Source organism: Calliopsis andreniformis, chromosome 12 (genome assembly GCF_051401765.1).
Source record: "Calliopsis andreniformis isolate RMS-2024a chromosome 12, iyCalAndr_principal, whole genome shotgun sequence".
In the NCBI taxonomy this organism is placed as follows: Eukaryota; Metazoa; Arthropoda; class Insecta; order Hymenoptera; family Andrenidae; genus Calliopsis; species Calliopsis andreniformis.
The window spans coordinates 9,203,608-9,224,945 of record NC_135073.1 but is presented as its reverse complement, the minus strand read 5'-3'; the positions used below and the strand labels follow the sequence as shown (position 1 = coordinate 9,224,945).

At 39.5% G+C, this 21,338-nt stretch overlaps 3 protein-coding genes across 4 annotated transcripts in view; 1 reads left to right on the top strand and 2 right to left on the bottom strand.

Annotated features, from left to right (window-relative positions):
* The window catches only part of LOC143185487 (cilia- and flagella-associated protein 298), an 83,796-nt gene that overhangs the window by 24,285 nt on the left and 38,173 nt on the right, over positions 1–21,338 (top strand). The gene's annotated exons all lie outside the window — the stretch shown is intronic.
* On the bottom strand, positions 5,147–8,013 carry Teh2 (tipE homolog 2 phospholipid transfer protein). 2 transcript variants are annotated; one of them, XM_076388705.1, is made up of 4 exons: positions 7,180–8,013; positions 6,637–6,895; positions 6,124–6,278; positions 5,147–5,748 (listed from the first exon to the last, which is right to left on the bottom strand). In XM_076388705.1, the coding sequence occupies exons 1-3, from the start codon at positions 7,463–7,465 to the stop codon at positions 6,131–6,133; spliced, it is 693 nt and encodes a 230-aa protein (XP_076244820.1). In that variant the 5' UTR covers positions 7,466–8,013; the 3' UTR covers positions 5,147–5,748; positions 6,124–6,130. The 2 variants fall into 2 exon arrangements, with proteins under 2 accessions (XP_076244820.1, XP_076244819.1); XM_076388704.1 differs by having other exon boundaries at positions 6,135–6,278; positions 7,180–8,010.
* On the bottom strand, positions 8,332–10,846 carry Teh3 (tipE homolog 3 phospholipid transfer protein). The gene is made up of 2 exons (XM_076388703.1): positions 9,449–10,846; positions 8,332–8,462 (listed from the first exon to the last, which is right to left on the bottom strand). Exon 1 carries the CDS (start codon positions 10,794–10,796, stop codon positions 9,459–9,461), a length of 1,338 nt encoding a protein of 445 aa, XP_076244818.1. The 5' UTR covers positions 10,797–10,846; the 3' UTR covers positions 8,332–8,462; positions 9,449–9,458.

The window sequence follows — 21,338 nt, the reverse complement described above, 5'->3', positions numbered from 1 at the left end:
TTGAAATGCACCGCGAGGAAGCAACATGTGACTCGTGGAGCTTGTAGTGCTTCCTGTACTGAATTTGCTGAGGCAGTGGTAGTGCGATTAGGGAGTCTTGGTACAGAATAGTATGGGGAGTACTCCTTAAGCGTAGTACTCACTTTTTAGTAAGTCTTTGCTAATTTGTGGAACTCATCAAGTTGGATACGGTAATATTTGGTTTTCGAGGTGGATAGCTGATTCTTGAAAGGATTGAATACTTTAAAATTTGAATCTATGAAACATTGCAAATTTAAGAGTTCGAGAGCTTCATAATATGAAAATTTGAAAATTTGTAAATTCTGAAATTTGATAATTTGAAAGTTTGAGAGTTTGGACATTCGGAATTTGAAACATTTGAATACATAACCATTTGAAAATTTAGAAATTTAGGAATTTTAACATCTGGAAGTTGACAAATTTCTAAATTTAGTAACGTGGAAGTTTAGAAATTCTTAAGTAACGTTTGACCTTTGCTAAGAAATGCACCAAATTGATTTACACACGTAGTAAAACTAGTAGGGGGAAGGGAAACAAGTGTTCTAGTTATCATTCAGTTATGCAGTACACAATTACCATAGAGTATAAACTGAGAAACGTTCCTGAATCATTCTTTACTTCATCAACGTGGATGTAAAATTTGTAGTCATCAAGAAAAGTTATAACTTCATAGAACTTGTTCCTCATTATCTGAAATATACGACCAGTTCGTTTTAGTTCGACCATAATATTCCTTTGGATAATTTACGACAATTTACAGCAATTTACAGCACTTTGTAACAAACTTTTCCATCAAGTTTATTTAGAATGAAAAATACTGAAATAAACTGTCCGAGATAAAAAAGGAGTCTTCTATTTTTAAGTTATATTTCTGCTATCGTGACGAAGAGACTATGCAATGCGTGAAGCATGAACAAAGTTTCGTAGCGCTCATTATTAATGCGCGCAGCTTTGACAAGTTCCCCAGTTTAAAACCTTTCATCATGCCATACACGTTGTACAACAGTTTCTTCTAAGTTCTTGAGCTCCCTCAAGTGACATTATAATTTTGGTTTATAAATATGTAACGAATGCTAATAAATACTCCATGTACACGATTAAATATTCTATCTCTAACAGTCCTTCATAAATTGGTATCGATTTCGAGCAGCGTGGTACTGGAGGAACATAGGAAACACGATAAAACGAAAAATTGTTGTTGAATCGTATTTTGCAGAGAAATTCGATAGCTCGTGGAATTCGTTTAACTTCGCCTCATTGTGACGCTGTCACGAGAACGGAATTTCTCGTTCGTTGTAGCTTGCGTTACCATGACCCTGCATTTTCGAAAGCTTGCGAAAAGTCAGCCTTTATCGGCGTGTGTGGGCTTGAAAACCTTTTGGATGATTGAGTGAAATTTGCACAGGAATCAAATACCTGATTTTGTAGCTGACATTTTCCACTTTACTCTAGTTATTAACGGATTAAATTCGCTGAAATGTTCCTCAGTGAACCTGTTAGAAAATTAATTTCCAACTAGTTAAATGGAGTTCCATGAAATATTTATAATAAATGATAACTTAGTCTCCACTCATACACATATAAACTTGTAATTAGTAACTAATAATTAGGGTTGTCTTGTAATAATTATTATAGAGTGATCGACTGGTACTCTAATTTAGTTTAACATTCTGAAAAAGAATTTTCAGGTGTGTGAAATCTCACTTCAGTAACTAAGGATTAATTGTGATATCGAAAATAAAAATTGTGTCCATTTAACAGAAAACGTGTTTCTATGTATTTCAAACGAAATCGTACAATCTCTTATTTACAATAGTCCGTTGGCTTATCGCAGAACGAATATATTACGTGTATATAATATATTATGTACAGTATCCAAGACTTAATGGTACGCGCGAAGCGATGGGCAAGTATATTTTCTTGGGTGAAGTTTAAAATTCGAAGGTGAACAATTGGGAAGCTTTGTTAAAGAGTGTTCTTCACCTTTCGTCTATCTGTAGAAGAAAGATAGAGACAGAGTGAGAATCGGAAATTTCAGAGTGAGAAGACAGCGGGAAAAGAAAGAAATAGAGAAAGAGAGATCGAAGAAGAGAAAGAAGGTAGAAAAAGGACAAAAGGGTGATAGCAAGGGGAGCGATATAATATAGTTTAACTATAGTAAGTGCAGGTACCGTTAGAATAATCAATTAACATGCGATAGAGCGTATTATACATAAGTATCAATAGAAATAGACTTTACATTCGTCGTCGCTTTCTAATCTGTAACCGTTCGCGAATCTTTCTCTTTCCCTTATTTCATTTGTCCACTTTCCAAAGCTTTCGCTACTTCGATCGCTCGTCTGTGAAACAATTAGTCTAACAACTTTCGATAATCGCGTCAATTTCCCTAGAATTTCGTACGACCTAACTAATCGCATCGACGTCTTCTCCCGCGACCGATGATCCTAAATATGACTCAAAATTCGATGACCACTCGCGAGGCTCTAATCGGCTAACGAATTGGCACTAAACCGATCTGATATGAGAGATATGGAAGTGCTCGCAGACGAAAGGCTCTCCTGTATCTTCTCGAGATTGTCTGCTGCGACCTGCGACCTCCGACGCTCGCGAGTACATTGATCAAACACGATGATGCCTAAATACGATTTACATCGAAGTGATCCGTGATCTAGAGACTGCCACTTCGATCGAAGACTAGATTTTAGTTTCTCTGGGATTCTAAGAGCGTCAGCCATCGCTCGACGGTTCAACGCCGCAATTTTGACGATTCTTCATTGAAATCTTTCAGCTCGTATCGTATTACAGTCTACGCAAAATTAACTGGCCTCCTTTGTCTGCTGAACAATTTGGTCAGATCCGTTATTTCCACTCTTTCCTGCGATCCTGTCGTTATCAAAAGTAGAAGGAATCGTTTTTGTGTGACCAGATGATTTTACTTCGACCGTAATTTCAAAGATTCTCCTAGTGCCATCGAAAATAATATTTTTTCGATTATTTGATTATATACCTCATCGTCCCATAATTGGAGCGTCTTGAGCAAAAGTTTTTCACGTGACAGAAGGCGCAAGAGAAGAGTTACGCTCGCGTCGTTCGATGCTCGTTCATAAAGTGTGCAGTCGATCCATGGATCGATCGCTGGCACGTGTTAACGGAAATCGATTAGCAAGCTTCGAGTGGGGAATGAGTGCCGAAACGCAGGCTCCGTTGGTATTCCTTTCTCTAAAGAGAGTAGAACAATGCCAACTTGGTGGACGCCTAGAGTAAGGCCGATTAAGGATTCACAACCATTCTAGATGTACAGGGCTGCGACATAGTTTCCATATTCTGCGAAACAACCTTGATAACTGGACGTTGCAGTAATGCTGAGAAGATTCAATTACTTTTTATTGTAGTAATGTAATAAGTAACCTACTTGCTCTTTTGTACTATATAACTGAAGTACCAGTTACATTACTTGATTTTATTATACATAAGCTTTCTTATATAAAGAATGTTTCATAAAATGTAAACTTCGCAAAATAATTTCAACATAAAAATGTGAATGAAGAGTTTTAATTAAAATTGTAATTAATTAAAGCTTCGGTATTTGTAGTGAATAATAAGTGATTCCATCTTCTTAATGTAAGGTACTTCATGGTTACTCAGATATCAGAAATCTTCAAATATTACTAGAAATATTTCATACAAAAGTTTTTTGTAACTATGTATTGAAATCGCCTTCTAAGTTATAATTACAAGTTATGAAACGTCCTGTATGACAAAGAAATTCAGTATTGCATATTGTATTTAAATTTGTAAAATTCAGATGTAGTAGTGGAAGTTATTGCTAACTAATTTAGCTATGTCGAGTAGTTTCGCAGTTTATGTAACGCAGATCGCTTGTCCCTTCAAAAACTGAACTCAAAAAGAAACCGACATCTACAGCTGTAAACTACTATACGCACGACGCATGCGTGCGTGCCATTGCGCGTGTGCAGTACGCGAATAATATCGTCGCTTAACTAGAACCACGACGCGACTGGCGTCCGCGTAAAAAATTCGTAACAATTCTTTTATATCAATCTCCGTACGATAGTCGATTATATTCACAGACTTGACTTATAGCCTAAACTTAACCTATGAATTTTCATTTTTGGTGCGAAGACAAATCCCTGCAGGCGTTGAGTACCATTTTCCTTCACATTTTCGCGTTCCATTCGCTCATCGCCAATCAACAGGTTTCCTTCGTTTCAAACCTGTTCCAAAAATAAATTTCCCATCTCCCCTCACTCGTCTATTTTTCTAATCACATAGCAAATTTTAGTAGCATTTCAAATTGAAAAATTCTGCTGCTCTCCTTTTCCTTCTTCGAAAACTGCTAAGATCAACGATAGAGGAAATAGAAACACGAATGCAACACGAGCCTGCACGAGTATTTGATTTTCCTCGTTCTTATAGAACGCTCGACAGAATTTTCAGCAAAAGTACAAGCTCACTTAGCTCTCCCCGATACCTTACTTTCGCTTAATTTATCATCGAAGAGAACACGCATGTCCCCAGATCTCGGCGCAATGTATCATCCAGCGGATATCTTCAAAAATGTTTTTCATCCATTTCTAAAATGCTAGTCGAAATAGTATCGTAATTTCCATTTACTATCATTCGTACACAAACGATGCATCGAATATTATTCCTTTAGAGCAGAGATAGGTCGGAATAGATAAATTTCGTTTGAGTTGCTTAGATGTACAATCGTTTATCACCTAAAGCGTCGTTTTAACCGAATCTGAGTAAACACGATTTACAAATACATGTACACGAGCACATTTCATCACTTATTCTATTACAAACGAACGCTGCGTATTAAAACGTGCCACACTTGACGAGTGTTGTTCCTTACGCTTAAGTTTATCACGTTTTAGGAAGGCGCACCTTTTTCATACTTCCGAACCACGTGTTTGGAATACTGGTAGATGATCGAGACTGAGCTCCCTCGTCCTCTAAACACCGGTCTACTTTACTCCGCAAATTCACGATTCTGATAAGCTTCGTCTTTATTGCGTTCGTATAAAAAATCGTAGGTCGCGCTCGATATTTTAGAAGCGGCCGATAAGTCTCGAAATCGTCAAACGAGATTATCTGGTTTGGTTCCACAGTATTCGGTGTAAAAATATCGCAGACATCTGGTTAGCTTTTACAGGCGAATACGTTGAAAAATATGGATAAAACTTTCGATGTACGATCCCGTGATCCGTAAAATGGTCGAGCATTTCGATCTTAGCATAATCGCGGTCCATACTGTGAGCGTGTCACGGAGAAATCTTCGAGGAAGCGTTGTCGATAATAAGGACACGATATTGCCCCTGATCTATTGGAATTTTAGGATATATCGAGTTGAATCATAAATGGATTCTAAAAGAGTAGAGTTACTATATTATGAATTTCTTTCTTTTTCTTGGAGAGAAAAAAGTGGAGTAAGCATTAGTTAAACGATCCGTTGGTTCTAGGCAAGTAGCGTGGATCGAAATAAATCAGCCGTGCTCAAATTAAGAACTCGTCGAATCTTTTCGTTGCCAAGGTGTCCCTAGTGTCGCTATTGCTTCTGAACGATCGCTTAAATTTAGAACATAAAGCACGCTGGAGATTCTTCAGTGGTTCTTTTGGCGTCACTCCCGCGCAGGGGGGTGAGCCCTTGGTAGCAGTCAGTATTCTTCCTCGTCCTCCTCGAACTCATCCTCTCCCAAGATACTGTAGGAAGTCAACAGAAAACTTGTGATGGAAAGTGTAGAGATATCTTGACACAGAACTACTTTGGAAAGTATTGTTTCGAGGAACTAAACATAACATTTCAATTAAAGACTTAATATTTACATAAATGGACTAATATTCTAACTTGTATAAGATGGAATACTTTATGAGTTCTCAAAATTGTTAGATTTATAAAAATCTACTTGATATTATTAGCTACTGTATTTCTGAGTTTCTATGGAATCACAGTAAGTAGAATAAACATATATCCCTTTATTTCTACTGTTTCGAGCAAAAGTGTTAATTCCTTGAAACAGTCCTGGAGTGGTGATAAGGTATAGGTTCTTCTAGCCACACTGGGCACTGCATACATACACGTTACTTACTCTTCCTTTCTGGTGTAACTCTTGCAACTCTTGCTCATAGGTGGACAATACCAGTAGCAAAGTACACCAAGGGACACTCCAAAAAGAACTGTGGGCACTACCAAAGCTAGTACCAAGTGCCTCAGATTATCATCCCAAGAGTACCTGGAACCATATAAAAATATTATAAAGAAGACAATTTTAATATTTTTTAAAAACTAAATAATACCTCTTCATGCACTTGTTTATGAGTTTCTACGTAAAGTAATGATCATACTGTTAAGAACAAAAAATAGAAGCAGCAGATGTGAACGCATAAAACATATGATTATAATTTTATAGCAAATGATATCATCAGAGTATAACTTCTATTTTACGGTTGAAAAAAATAAATATGTTCGAGATCTCCATCTCTAAATAACTATCAAGATATGTCCCACTTTCGATATGCGTTAGACATGATACGTTTCGTGTTTTCATTTGTGGTATTGTCCACGAATGCAGCAGAAAATTATAATTGTACCTTGCAACGACAGTCTCAGGATGTGTTCTGCTATAATAGCAGGGAAATATCTTGCCCATATTCGAATACCCATACTTCTTCGCGAAAGCAGAGCAGTTTACTCTAGGTGGGTAACCACAGCCTTCCGTGTTCACAAAGAATTTCGTATCGGGGACGTCCCATGGAATAGAACCAAGTGGTTTTGCCATGAATTCTTCGTAGGATAGCCTCGTGTAATTTACTCTGATCTGATGACAACGAAGAGCTGCGCTGGTGCAACCTGCAACCACGAATCATATTTTATAAATATAAAAGTATCAAAATTCAGATTTCGCAATATTCAAATTTTCAAGATTTTTTTATTTCTTTTAATTTCTGTATTTCAATTTCGAATACAGATATTATGCATTACAAAGTACAGCAATGGAAGTAGAATAAACATGAAATTATACTTCCTGAAGGACTTCACAACGAGAAAATAGAATATTTTACAGTGACTCTGACTTTAGGAAAATTATAATGAAGACTTTCAAAGGAACAATTACACAGAAATAGAGACATTACCTTCTCTACAGCTTGCCCAAGAGCAATTTTTGAGTCCCTCAGCGTAAACATGATCGGTGACAACGCAAGCCACGGCGTGAGGAGAGAAATCCGCTAAAATAGTGGAGATCGCTGGCTCAACGACGAAAGGGATCAGAAAGAGAAAAGCGAAAACTGCAAGTATGGCTGTGGTGCCCAAGCAGAGGGACGTATAAAATTTGGCCTTCTCTACTAGAGATTGGACCTCCACTGCTGGTAGTACACCAGCTACGGTGTTCGATTTGGTGTCCTCTTCTTGAGCACCCATGATCACTGTCGACTCGTCGGACTCAATGGTTGCACGATTTTTTGGGTCACTAGGACCCTCTTTCAATCCCTGAAGACACGAGCTTTTCTATTCGTACTCTGTTGCGAGTTTCGTGAATCTTTCTTCTGATTTCTTGGAACAAGTACTTTGTTCTTGCGTGGAGCTTTCTATGAAGGGTCTTTGGTACTTTTCGATCGAAGTAAATGCAAACTTTTTATATATTTATTCCCCTGTCAGCATAGGCCAGCGCTGAGTGAACTGTACAGTAAGCGTAAAATTGAAATATTTTGGAATAATTTACGAAGCAAAGTGTGGAGCAGTTGCTACTGGTGCAAAGGTCGTTCCCGATCGATCATATACCAGCAAGGCACGTCCTTCGATTCTCAAAGTGTTCGGTGTGTGTATGTGTACGTGATGTAATTAATTAATATCTGTTTAGTTAAGAGGTATCATACAGTAAACGTTCCTTATCTATATGTCACGGCGAATCAATCAGTAAGGGGGACACTTAAAAGCTACCGACGAATGTCACGTGTAAAAGACGCCGAATTGTCTTGCCGTCCGGTTTGGTCGTATCCAAAAGTATGCTCGAGTCCAAATTCAGGTTGTGTCTCCTATACCGTCAGCAGGAGAGAAATAGGCGAGAGCTGTGCCGCGCATCCGTTCCCGTACGAACACCTCGAAGCGATTTCTGTCCACGTGTATGCGAAACACGTGTGAAATGAAGCACGTGCGCTCTCGAAAGTATTTTGTGCAGGCAGTAGAATTAGGAAAAAATCTTTGCTTCGTTATACACGTTTTGCTTTCTTTACCGCTTGCTCTCTTTTTTGCTTGTTTTCTCGGTTGATGGTTTTGCTGAAGTATTTCAGTTTTTTGTTTTCGCTTTTTGCAAGATGAGAATTTTAACCACGCGTTCCCCCCCTCCCCACACCTTAATATTGCCCGCGCAGGGAGAATATCGACTGACGAGCCGGACTCGCCTCCAGGAGGGGAATGCCTGTTAACAGAAAGAAATATTTGCCTCAGGGACGGATAATTATTGCTATGTGTATTTAACCTCTTCGCTGCGATATTCCACTGTAGTCTGTGAATGCAAATATAGTAGAATGGATGGGGACACGAATGTGCAGCGAAAGGGTTAAAGTTAGATAATTGTGATTTTGAAAATTTCAAGTAGACGACTACGTAATTTTCTAAAGGCTAGAAGGTTAAACGACGTTAACTAGAGTCCTGATTATCTAAAGGTTGTCTAGGAAAAACTACTTATACAATTTTTCTTTACAGCCACAGATATTAATTATCCTGACGATGAAAGCATGTCTACACTTTCATCTTCAAAATAAATACAGATTATCCGAGAACTGGTGATGCAACTGGAACTAGAATGTTTCTGTATGAATAAATAAGTCAGAAATATAGAATAACATTTTTTAATATTCCACTTCATTTTCTAGAAACGGGCACAGAGGCACTTTACAGTAGATTCAGTAGAGTCAGTAGTCAGACCGCGAATAATTACACTCGCGTACTATCTGGACAAAATTTTCTCTAAAACGAAATGTATTATAAAAAAGTTTCACTGTACATTTTCAATCTATTTTTTCATGTGAAATCTACGCCATATTTATGCCACTAGTTCTTGGATACCCTGTAAAATGAGCTCACATATTTTGACCGCATAAACTAGCAGCCAAAAGTACGAGACCCTGTCTTAGTAAAAATGTAGAACATGTAGGATTATTCCACGTTAAGCATAAGAAGTCAGGTGACCTGATCTTTGTGCTATTGTACTTCAATGATATGGCCTATATAAAAAATATTCCAATCTCAAACAACTTTCCATACGTATCTAAAAGCCTGAACACGTTCCAGTATCAAACTATCTTAAAACATTCTCAATTGCCCAATTAGTTCAGCTTAGTACATTCAATTGAAATTGCTCAGAGTCGCAGTATTGTCATCCCAGCGCTTAACGATTCTTACGTGCCGGATCTCAGAGCGCACTAGCAGAGTTTCCTCCGCCAGCATCCTCTAGGTTACCCGAAGCGCTCTTCTCTTTCGACGCTAGCGACGCGCCGGTGGTTCCCTTGAATCTCATCTTAGCGTCGTCCCCGACCACCACGGTCCTTTGACAAAAGATCAACGTCAGGCAACTAACAACAAACAGAATGCTCGGCAGCAGCAACGCGATCAGGAACTCTTTGTAGGTGTTCTCCAGGTTGAAACGAGACACGACCACCCCGGTATTGCTCTCTGCATAATAGCAGGGAAATCTGGCGCGTGCATTATGATCGGATCCATCCTTGCCATACTCATGAAGAAACTCCTTGCACTCGTCGCGAAGAGTGTTAACGCAGCCCTCAAGATTAATCAACAGCCGGCTCTCGTTAGCAATGATCAAGTCTTGCTCAGGTGGCGCGACCATCCTGGTCTCGTCTAGCGGCTTAGTGGCGAATATGTTGAGGTAGGACAGATAAGTAAAATTGGTCAGGTCAGTGAGAAGATCCTTCTCGAGGACGGAACCATTGATACAATCCACAGCCTCCACACCTAGAGTAGAATTGAAGATCCCATAGCAAGACGCCATCATAACGTCACCACGATCTTCGTGCCAGATCTCTCGATTACTCTGAACGTCTATAGCCCTCTCACATTGACTCAAGTACACCTTGTCCCCGGTCAGAAGGATCATATTCTTGTTCCTGGTGGGGATATCGACGCACCTACGGTCGCAATTATACGGCGTTCTGATCCGTTCACAAGTCCCTCGGTTACAATTGAACAAACCATCTATGTCTCTACAAGTAATCTTGCCGCGTCTACCGGAACACTTCATTGGTGGGTCAGTGTCGTGGAATATACACTCGAACGCGTCGGTAATATTGATGCACACTCCGGAGGAGCAATTGAACGTACCGGTTAGGTTCCTGCACTCATCAGCTATGCATTTCGATTTCTTCGCGTTCTCCTGATCGATACCATAGCAAGTCTTATTCGTCGTGTTCGTACAGTTCGCTAATAAGATCGTCGAACCGTTTCTGCGGAGGTTGACATGGATCTGGACGCAGGGACCTGACGTTTTCGAGAGACACCACTCCCCGCAGCTGCCCCAATCACAATTATCCGCGTTCACCGCGCGGATCGTCGTGCACATCACTGGTACCTCGCTGATGCCAGATTGGAAGGCTCTGGTGCTCGGCATGTAGATTGCCACGGTCAGATAAACCAGCGCGACTGAGGAGAGGACAGCAGTCATCTGGCAGATGCAGATCGTCCCGCAGATCCTGCTGTCCTGCGGGGGGATCACCGGGTCCTCCACTTGCTTCGGCATCCTGCCGAATTCTTCGCTTCGATCACCAAGAGGATCCTGATGTCGACTCTCGAGCGTCTGTTCCAAGCGTTTACATTCTAAGTCGGGTTGATCGTCATCGTAGCTACACTGTACCGGACTCTACATCATCCTGGTGATACTCGACGCACTGTCTATTCCTCTGACGGTTTCTTCAGCGCAGAGTCAAACTGTAACTACGGAGCCCGCAGTGGAGGGCATCAACGCTTTATCAATACCTGAGTTTATAGATTTCGTGGGCTGTACGTACCACCAGCGGTATATTCCATGGAAACGACACCCTGAGTGTTTAACAGTCTCTCCCCATCGCAACGGTTCGCGTTTCGTGTTCCAGCTGTCAACTGATCGATCCCACACCGCCCTCGAGACTGTCTGTCAGCCTTCTACCACCTTGTTTTTTGCTGTAACGTTGAACTTGCTTCTGGAATGTTAGCGTGGGTTGACGAGACGTTATAGATGATGTTTCGGCAGTTTTGGTGATGTTTAGGGGTAAAGAGAGATGCGAACCGCGGAGATGACACAATTCCCGTCGATGTTTCTTGCGAGTTCGAACCACGGCGTTCCTTTCACGGCAAAGGATGGCTGGCCGCGCGCGTGTTCTCCTTTCGGTCGCTTTGCGCCTCGTGTGAGGTGCGCGGTTGAAAAGCTCGAGCGGCGACGCGCATCGATCGATTGCTCGCACATGCGCCTGGTCAAACTGCAACGGCGCCGTGCTCTGCCGCAGTTGACGTCATCGATATAGCGCCGTGCATCAGGATGATTTCTGTTGCAGGATGATCGTCCAGAGATGGCGGGATCCGGTGGATGTTGAGAGAGGTGTTGCTTGTTAAATTTAGGGGTTGGTAATTGTCCCAAAGTCCTTGACTTGGCAAGAGAGATCGTATTCGAGAAAAATGTATTTTCTGATCTTGTAATTAGTTTCTTCCAATATCTTTGTTATTCGCTGATGATGTTTTTGAAAACACTTTCCATATTCATTCATGAATTTTTTCAGTTGCAACAGAAGTGTTTATTGGTTTCTATTCTGACAAACGTAGCACTTAGGGTAGGTAAGTTATTTATTGATAATATTGAAGCAGGACTATAGCGTGGAATACTTGGAACTAGTTCAGTTTTAATTTGTACTATGGACTGGTGAACGATACCGCGTTTGTATGAGCTCCACGCAACCAATCAATTAAGTGGATCGATTAAGTGTGCTAGGTATTTTCATAGTTAAGAGTGTAACCTGCGCACAGGTGTTTCTAGAGGCTTTATGAATATCAATACCGCTGTGTTTTAACACGATACGAACAGGAATAAATATTATTCGAATGTAATGGATGGAATTAAGTCAACGATTAGCAACATTGAATTTCGTTTAATCGTTTTAAGTGAAGCACGCACTCGAGATCACATTTGCATTTATATGTCATTATTGTGTGGTTTCTATTTGATGATTAAAGATGTGAAAATGATAAAATTGAAAGAGAAATGGAAACGATATCAGTAACTGGTAAAAAACAAAAATATCGAAATCAATTTGAGTCCATGGTTAGGAAAAATGTAGTATATATTTCCGAATGTTCTGTAATTTTTTTTAATATATTCATCAACGATTGCGTTACGTTTTCCACGAGACCATCAGCGTTCCACACAAGCCACCGCTGTAATTGTGACACAGTTTTTCTCGCCATAGGGCTTTCAGAACAGGTGACACAGTTTGAACAACAAGCAATAGAAGCGTGGAAAACAAAAAGCGCAATGTATAAAGCACTAACCCATAATTAATTGCGTTGACGTAGAAACTTTCCCTTTTCATTATAAGTTTGTCTGAACTGTATCCTGATTAATTTCAGAGATCTACCGACCTCTAAGGAATTTTGAAAATTTGTTTAAAACAAATTACATGCCAAACTATATGCCAAAATAAGTACTAAAATCAAGAATTAAGAAATTGCGTTTAAGGCTTCCTTTTTCGAGTTATGAATGATTAAAAACGCACCCAAACTGTGCTTCTAATGTGTCTGACGCAGGAACCTATTCTACTGCGGCCACGCATTACCGGTAGTAGATTATCAGATGCAACAGCACTAATAGGATAAGCCTTTGAGTCAGACACATAATAGGAGCGTTTTAGGTACCCTTTCAGCATTTAATAACTCTAAACGAAGCCTCAATTAGAATTTCAACATTTTTGATTTTTGCCATATTTTAGTACATACAATCTACCTTGAAAAGACAATGTTAAAAATGAGAAAATTTTTGTAATCATCTATAATGAAAAATTGTTTCACAATATGACTTTATACGTTATAAAAAATTAAAACCTAATATCATTTACTTGGGAAAGTTATATGAAAATTATAATACAATTTATGACATTATTTATACGAGAAAAATAATGTGAAATAGTTTTTCGATGTTATCGAATACTGTGTACATTACTCTCTTGAAATGTCATCTACAGTGTCCTCATGCTGACATATTTTATCTTTTACAACCTACTGGAGGGTACCTTGTAACATTCATACACCTAACCATTTCTAATTCCCCCATTTCGCTGCAGAAGGGTTTGGAGAGAATGAACCGATTTTTTTCCTCCTAAATCTCACAATATTTAGCAAAGTCGAGAATACAGAGATCCATAATTACTGCAATTACGCGGTCTCTCGCGAGGTCATAGCACCTGCTCGCGCGAAGGTAGGAAAAACAAGTTTTCGAAACGCCGTGGAGCACCCTTACAATGCGATACCGCGCTGGAGAGAAGGCAGGAGGGGCGAGTATTTTCACCGCGAGAAATTAAAGCCAGGATCACGATAAGGCCTATTCCCCAGAACCACTTAATTATCAGCGAGCATTTTCCATAACATGTACGCTCCAGTTTTTTCATTCCCGAGAAATTGAAGCCGCCCACGAGGTTGCGACACAGTTTCCGCTCACGATAGGACCTTCCAAGGGAGGTGACACGATTTGTGGAGGGGTTGGGCAACGGGAAAGGAAGCGCTGGGCGGGAGAAAAAAGCAAAGGAGAGAAGGAAGAAGTAGAAGGCTCGACGCGTTAGCACGTAACGTAGTTTATCGAGCGTCAGCCACAGACGGTGTGGCGCCTCGCTGCTTTTCGCTCTGGTCTTTGTGACCCAACTCTCTAGCACGCGTATCCCCCTGTCATTTGCAATTCCAGTGCTGGAGCAGCGGAATTCCACTGCTAGAGGGGTGACTTTGCAGTGGGTCAAAATTCTTATGGAGTTAGCGATTTGTATTCCACTCTTTTCCTGAATTAATTCTTCGAGAATTATTTCTTCATAATTTTATCCTTTTTTCTTAAGTTGGGAATATTTAGAACAGGAAACACTGATCACTGAATATTAACCCTTTCGTAGTGTAATGCGAGTAAGGCAGGTAGTAATGTAGAGTTGTTATACAAAATGGGTAAATCACATTATTTTTGTTATACCGAAAAAAATAATGTAGATGAGCAAATACACATTGTTCAGTACATTTTTCAATTTATGGCACTGTGAAAGGGTCAATTCTTCGACAACGGTGCGTCTTCACTAGTAAAATCACTGTACAAGTAGAAAGAAAAATCATTAAAGAGTTTGTGTTTTTCAAACTCAATGGTATTGAATAAATATTTAGAAAAATTCTGTTAAACAGAAGTATAAAATACCTCACACAAAAAGTGAGAGTCTAGTACTGTGCAGAGATGCCACTCTCAAAGAGTTAACAGTAAAATTATGATCTATACAAGTTTTGTTGCGCAAACTTCAAGTTTTGAAACTTCACCAAGTAACCACGATAATTGAAGACTTGTAAATTGAAAAGTAGAATATCTTAAAAAAATCAATGCGTAAAATGTAAGCTCCTATCTCGTTTGTCTAATTTATATCTGAAAGGAATTGGCACCTCGATAAATTTAATGCGACAAGATATACATAATAATATTCCTCGATGCTACTCCTTTCTATAGTCTTCTTTGTCGTCCACGCTTCTAGTTAAGCAAGCACCGCTTCCTTTGTTCCTTTTGCTTTTGTTCGTCACTGCGACCGACGTTCTCGTTTCAGCTGCTCGTTAAACGAACAAGACACTTTGGTATTCTCCATGAGCACGGTTATGAATATTTCGGACCAATTCCTGTGTCCCTCTGATTCATTACGATCATAAATACGTGTAGAAGAAACGCACCCCTTCTGGGTTTCTTGCGTTCGATCTCTCCGCGAAACATGCCATTGTGTCCACTTTGTGCAAACTTCGCCTGAAGTTAAACATTTCATCAGAGAAAAGCTCGTCCTGCTACCTTTTCAGTGCTTCGGAAACTTTTATCCTTTGAATCTGTCGTTCAATATGCTCGGGGATATTATTCGCTGAAGTTAAAATCGTTGACGGAAATCCTCTGTGCGACGTTGTATGAAAAATGAGCAGGTCGTATCGATTATCGCGCATCGTTGTAGAGACGATTGATCTAGTATCGTTCCTATGGCACAGTGGAATCTATGCGCGGCTATAAATATCACCTGGCTTTAAATATCAGTAAATGGAAGACCTGTGAAGTATAGATAGTGCGTTCGTACAGTACGTAGTATAGTTTGGAGTTTTTTGAAAAATTAATTTTGGATATTGATGCTGTACAAGTGCGATCGAAGAGACACAATGGTTCTCTGTGCGAGTTATGGTATTTTAATTTAATTTCGTAATATTTTATGAAAACACTTTTTATTACTTTTACTATTGCAATGAAGATTTCAGAGTGCAAACAATTTTCTGGGACTTAAGGGAACAAATAATCAGTTCTTAAATTATTATCATAAAGAATTAGAAGATAATTGAAAATATATTTTTTCTTTTTTTAATCCCACACTTTTGAATTATTTACAGTAAAACTTCACACGTGATGAAAAAAATTCAGTAAATGTTAATAAAACGATATATCTACGTTATTAAAGGAATATATGTATGTACTCAGACATATATGTGGGGATTCTGATTGTCTGATTAAGTTTCTGATGGTTAAGGTGATCAGAAAACAAATACGAATCAAACGCACTTGTAGAACTTCAATTTACATCACACGCAACTCTATCCAATCAGGTCCCAATGTATAAAGAGATCACGGCCACTCACAGATCAATGCGTTATATAAAATAACACGAAGCATTCCAAAGATGATCCACGATTTGGCGAAAACCTCGACCGCCTTATTCGCGAAATCAATCCTCACGGATGCAATTACGACACTGCAGGTGCAGGTCAGCGTGCATTTTCTGTATCCCGAGGTAGCAAACGCGAATCCACTTAGACAACGAGCCACCATTGCAAACGAAAATTCACGTTGCCTTGTCACCACGTGCTGCGTCTAAGAATAGGCAAGTTGATCAATCGCTTAACGATCTTTCTTTTATATTCTGGACCTACTGCACACCTCTGCATCCAGTGAATCAGTTCCTCGCGCCAAAAGATAGGCAATATTTCCACCACATTAAATCGCACACTAAACGTGGAGCATTAGCAGACAACAGACAAAAGGACTCGTCCATGAGTCTGCGTCAGCCACTGTACGCTGATCCCGCGTTAATCGGTCGAGATTTCACGCCTCCAATGGTAATCATCCCGACGTAATCACGATACTCTCACAACGTACCCCAAACCAATCACTTAACTCGAAGCAACCACCTGTCAAAGCTCCGTGGCACGTTGTTTACACGAGCCTGGTGGACAGCAACCCTCGCGGCGATCGGCGACTTCCTCCGTGTCGCAGTGTCGCGTGTCGGTAAACCGTATCGCAGACGCTCGTCTCGGCGTTTAGGCGCGCAAAACGCGTGCTCTAACGCTCCCCCGTCAACTGTGTGTACTTACGTTAATCGACGATGAATCAGCGACTGGAAGAAGCCCCTGGAAAATCCGCTTTCCGCAGTCTCTCCCTGGTCTTCCTGGGGGAAACAAATATGGCGGCGCTACCACTGGAGCTGCGATGGCTCCACCTCGCCGTTGCCGTATCGTACCAGAAAATCAATACTCCTGTTGCCCACCAATACCACCGACACGTTCTTCCTCGAAACGCGGCTCACGTTCGCAGAGCCCGCGATATTTTCAGGAACGAGGACTCGAATTATGTATAGGACGACGCGGAGGAGGGACCCGTACGTGCAACGCTCCTGCCCACCCTCGTTTTCCCTCCAGCTACCTCTTCGCTCCGTTTTTTCGTCATCACTGTCTCCTCTCTGCCCTGTCCTATTCAACGGTGGGAAAAAGTGGCCTGAATGGGAATCGGAAAATCAGATTTCCTGATCCCGTTAACGGAGGCTTACCGACGACTACCGTTTTCCATTGTCGCCTCGGTTTACCGGTGTTTCTGCCCCTTTTTAGCGCTTCGAGGCCCCCGGCGAAACGCCGGTTTCTTTCATCCAACGATACGAGGCGAGGCGAACGTTGCGGTGATACTATCAGATAAATGCCTCCATTGTCGGCTGTACGAGAATGTGCTGTACAGGGATGAGGATTTTTTGTGGGACGTTTGAGTGATTTTTAGCGAGGATGGAGTTGTTATAATGGGTGCCTTTTTGGGTTGCTTTAATTAGGCTGTTTTAGATTTAAATAAGCTTTTATGTTTTAACCGTCATCCGACTCTCATTTGCGCAATTAAATGTGTTCCTCGAGTGTCAGATTGATAGTATGGTAAAATATCAATAAAGTTAGAGAGCTCTATTATCTATTGCTGTTGGTGATTCAAGACACATCAGCTACTGTTTTCATTATCTTTTACTGTTGTTAATAATTCAAGACGTACCATACTTCTGTTTTTGCTCCATTTTTTAGTGTTGCTCTTCGTTCAATATTCGTACACACTAATTATGTATTCAAAATTCAAACACATCTCACATTACATTTATATTTCTTCCAATGTATTAGATTTGGAGATTTTTTTATCGCTTATAGCTTCTTTTAACAAAAAGAAACATAACACGTTTTATCTATTCCCTGAAAAATTATAATCTCAGATAAATTTGTCTATAAATAGCACATTAATATATCTTGCAACTTGAAAATAGTGCCAAATGGACACCAGAAACAGATGAGGGTTGACTATTCAATTCTCTTAAGTATTTACATATCTTCTTAGATGAAAACTATAGGATTGTTTATTTCTGGCTGTAGGTGCAATATTAAGTAGTAGTAGTTATTTTATAATACGTAGAAAATATTTTTGACGATAAGGTGCAATTATATATTTGTGTAATTTAAAACATTTTTAAATTCAGGACTTACAGGGTCGAATACGCTCTAATGAGCAACTTAATATAATACAGCACCTACTACCTGAATTAATATGAACAAAATTACTGCTTGACATTTTTATTTATAATAATGAATTTCAAGTAGAATTTAATTTATATCAAAAAGGAAACACAGTTTATATTACGTCAATATATAATATATTTTATTCCTTCTTATAACGTTTGCGATATTGAGGTCGATAAGTTATTGGAAACGTGTTTTTCGTATTTTCATTATTATGTTTCTCATTTTGTTGGATTGGGAGTTCGACGAAACGAGCCTAATTAAAGTTCCCGCAACAACAGTGGAAGTTAGTAGCACACGATCCGTTGTTGACGCACTTTCATTGGTTAATTCCGCATGGGTGGTGATATCGATTCGCTGGAACTTCGAATTCGATTCCGTGGTCTTTTTTCCCTCCTTAACCCGCGGAGGAATGAGGAATAATTAGCGTTCCGCGAACAATAATGGAAATTACTTCGTACGATGTGATCGGTTGCCCTTTTTAATTAATTAACATGGCTAGTCTGGTTTAATTTACCACGTATTTGTGAAAAGTTTCGCTTCTTGTTGCGGGTGAAATCAATTAATCAACGATGACTTCGCCAATGTTAGGCAATTTCGTAATTCATAAATGATCAATGTCAGAATGTTAAGTTTTATAAAGATTTATTATATTTTAGATATTAATACAAATATACTAAAAATCTGGGCATACTTAAAATATAGTGGCTCACACTTTCCTTCTCATGTAATCAAAATATTAGTAACTTTGAGAAGTACTCTATGAACATTCAATTTTGTTATAGTTTATTTTGCAGAATATGTCCACTATAAAATATTCATATTCTACTACAAAAGAACTTTTCTGTGTTTCACTCATTTATCAAAATCCGTACTACGTTATATGGAAACTGCTTTATAAGAAACTCAGACTTAGTGTAAATCAGAATAATTCGTACCGTGTTACATGGACGACAGGGGAATTCCCCATTAATTTCAACCATAAAAGTACATATTATAGAGACATCGCGTTTTAAGACTCTTATCTGTCGCAATTTTTGCTCCATGTTGTATGGAAACCGCATTATAGGAACGTTTATTGTACTGAAATAGTTATTATCGAATATCGAAGAAGCCCACAATTCTCTCAGAAATTGCAGGCACAAAGACGTTTCCTATAATCGTATGCTTCTGTCGAGGTCTTCGACTCTATTTCTCCCTCTGCCCTAGGAGAAAGGTAGAAGAAAGGGTATTCGTTCTCGATAATTTGTTTGTTCGCGCAGTTCCGCTCAGACGGGGATCCAGTTATGAATGAAAGGAGGAAAGCTTTATTACAATTACCTTTATTTTAACGACTACCCCCGTTTCTCCTCCGAATACGGACGAACAAAGGGTTTGAAAACCAGGCTGCCAGCGATTAATCAACACGATTCTGTCGTTTGCTTTTTCCCCATTACGTGCATATGCGAGACCTAGTTGCTGGTTAGCACGACACGACAGTGACAAGCCACGCCGATGATTTTTTCGCTGATTACGCACGCAAAACTTGCTAGATCGCGCAGGGCGAGTGATGACCATGTGGATGGTGGCACGAATGTTTAGCTGGAGTTAAATTGATTTTGCTGTATTATGAAAAAGAGAGAAAATAGGTATAGACATATCATTCTAATGCGAAGACTAACAATTTTGTCATAATAAATTTTGCTACAGCGAGAAGCATAATTAGGGGTTTGTATGAAAAATAATTCTTAATAAAGGGTCCATAAATTAAACTAACATTATTTACATTCTCGTGGGGTGAGGATTATACACACTGTGCAAATTATCATTAATTCAAAAAGAGTTTCATGTCGTATTTTGTATTGTATTGAGTCCTATCTCGATTAGTATAGTATATAGCTTATTATTCATAGTGCACATAGCTACGAAATAAACGATCTAATGGTATAAGTAATAATTTTCAGAAATTGTAATAATATTCACCCATACACCAGCTGATGGTTTCCATAAAAGTTTCATAATCTTCTTTCTCCGAAGAAAGTTCCTCTGGATCCTCTTCTCGACGTTTCCATTATAATCCCCTCAACTCTGAGCAGACATTCGATTATCCCGTCGAAGTCCTCTGAAAGTCCTTCTCCAAAAATATCTACATTTCAATCGACCCTTCTGCATTCTTCCATCCCCAATTTTTGCACGGGGAATGATAACTCGCTGGCAAGGGGAGTCACGCCTGCAGTAAGTAAATTAGAACGAGTGGGGTTGGCTTACGTGCCAAAGAAATTGGCGTGTAGTTCTGCGACCCCCTGGGGAATTGATATTTCCGTAGTCGCGCGCGCGCACGCGATATTCTGAAACGATAGCCGATATATCGTCAACGATACTTTGAACGTAACGAAAGTGCAGCGAAGTGAAACGCAGCATCGTCAATCCGAAAGTAACCCTGTGCCCCGAGGTTCTTCCATCGGCTTTCCTCATTTCCGATGCCTTGAAACTGACACGTAGGAAACTATTCGATACAGTTTTAGCGACTGTCCTTCGATGTGGATGTAAACGCTTGAACGTGTAGCTTTGAGTCAGCTATTTCTTGCAGGTACTTTAGTTACTTCCTTGTTATTTGGTGGCTGAGTAGGAAAAAGTAGGTAGGTGCCTATATGTATAAAACTGGAAGTGTATAACAGATATATTCTGGTACATTTTCGTATAAAATAGAATAAAAGAAAATTTACATTAATGAATAGGAATATACATAACAGGACCGTGATTCATTTCAAATAATACAATTTCGAAGAATGGTAGAAATGTAAATGAAGAATATTGAGTCTTTCTTTAAAAGAATTTACTTTGAAATGAAGAAGATTGTATTCTCTTCAATTCCTCGTCGCAGGAATTAATTTAAAAACGTTTGGTAGCCGTATTTAGTCCGATTCCTTGTAATTTAAGAACCACTCACAAATTTGTCAGCAATTGTAATTAAATGGAAAATGGGAATGGAACATTTTCTGGTAGGCACCTATTATTGTGCAATTACACGGCAGAAATGTAGAAAAGACCAACGATGTTTCAGTCACGATTAATGAAACCATTCATCGTTGCTGAGCGAGTTCTTTTCGATGTGAATTATCCCTTTCCCGGGACAGTTGAATAATTCCCTTCGATCGATGTCCACGGGCTGTAAATGTAAATCAGCGAATAAAACAAAAAATATAGAATTTGTTCGGAAACGTAGCCACACGAGTGAAATTAAACTCTGAGAAATAAACGATGACCA

Coding starts and splice junctions, on each gene's coding strand:
- Teh3 (XM_076388703.1), bottom strand. CDS start 10,796: ATGCCGAAGCAAGTGGAGGACCCGGTGATCCCCCCGCAGGACAGCAGG.
- Teh2 (XM_076388704.1), bottom strand. CDS start 7,465: ATGGGTGCTCAAGAAGAGGACACCAAATCGAACACCGTAGCTGGTGTA. Junction 6,896..7,179: donor TTGGGCAAGCTGTAGAGAAG/GTAATGTCTCTA, acceptor TCGTGGTTGCAG/GTTGCACCAGCGCAGCTCTT. Junction 6,279..6,636: donor CCTGAGACTGTCGTTGCAAG/GTACAATTATAA, acceptor ATATGGTTCCAG/GTACTCTTGGGATGATAATC.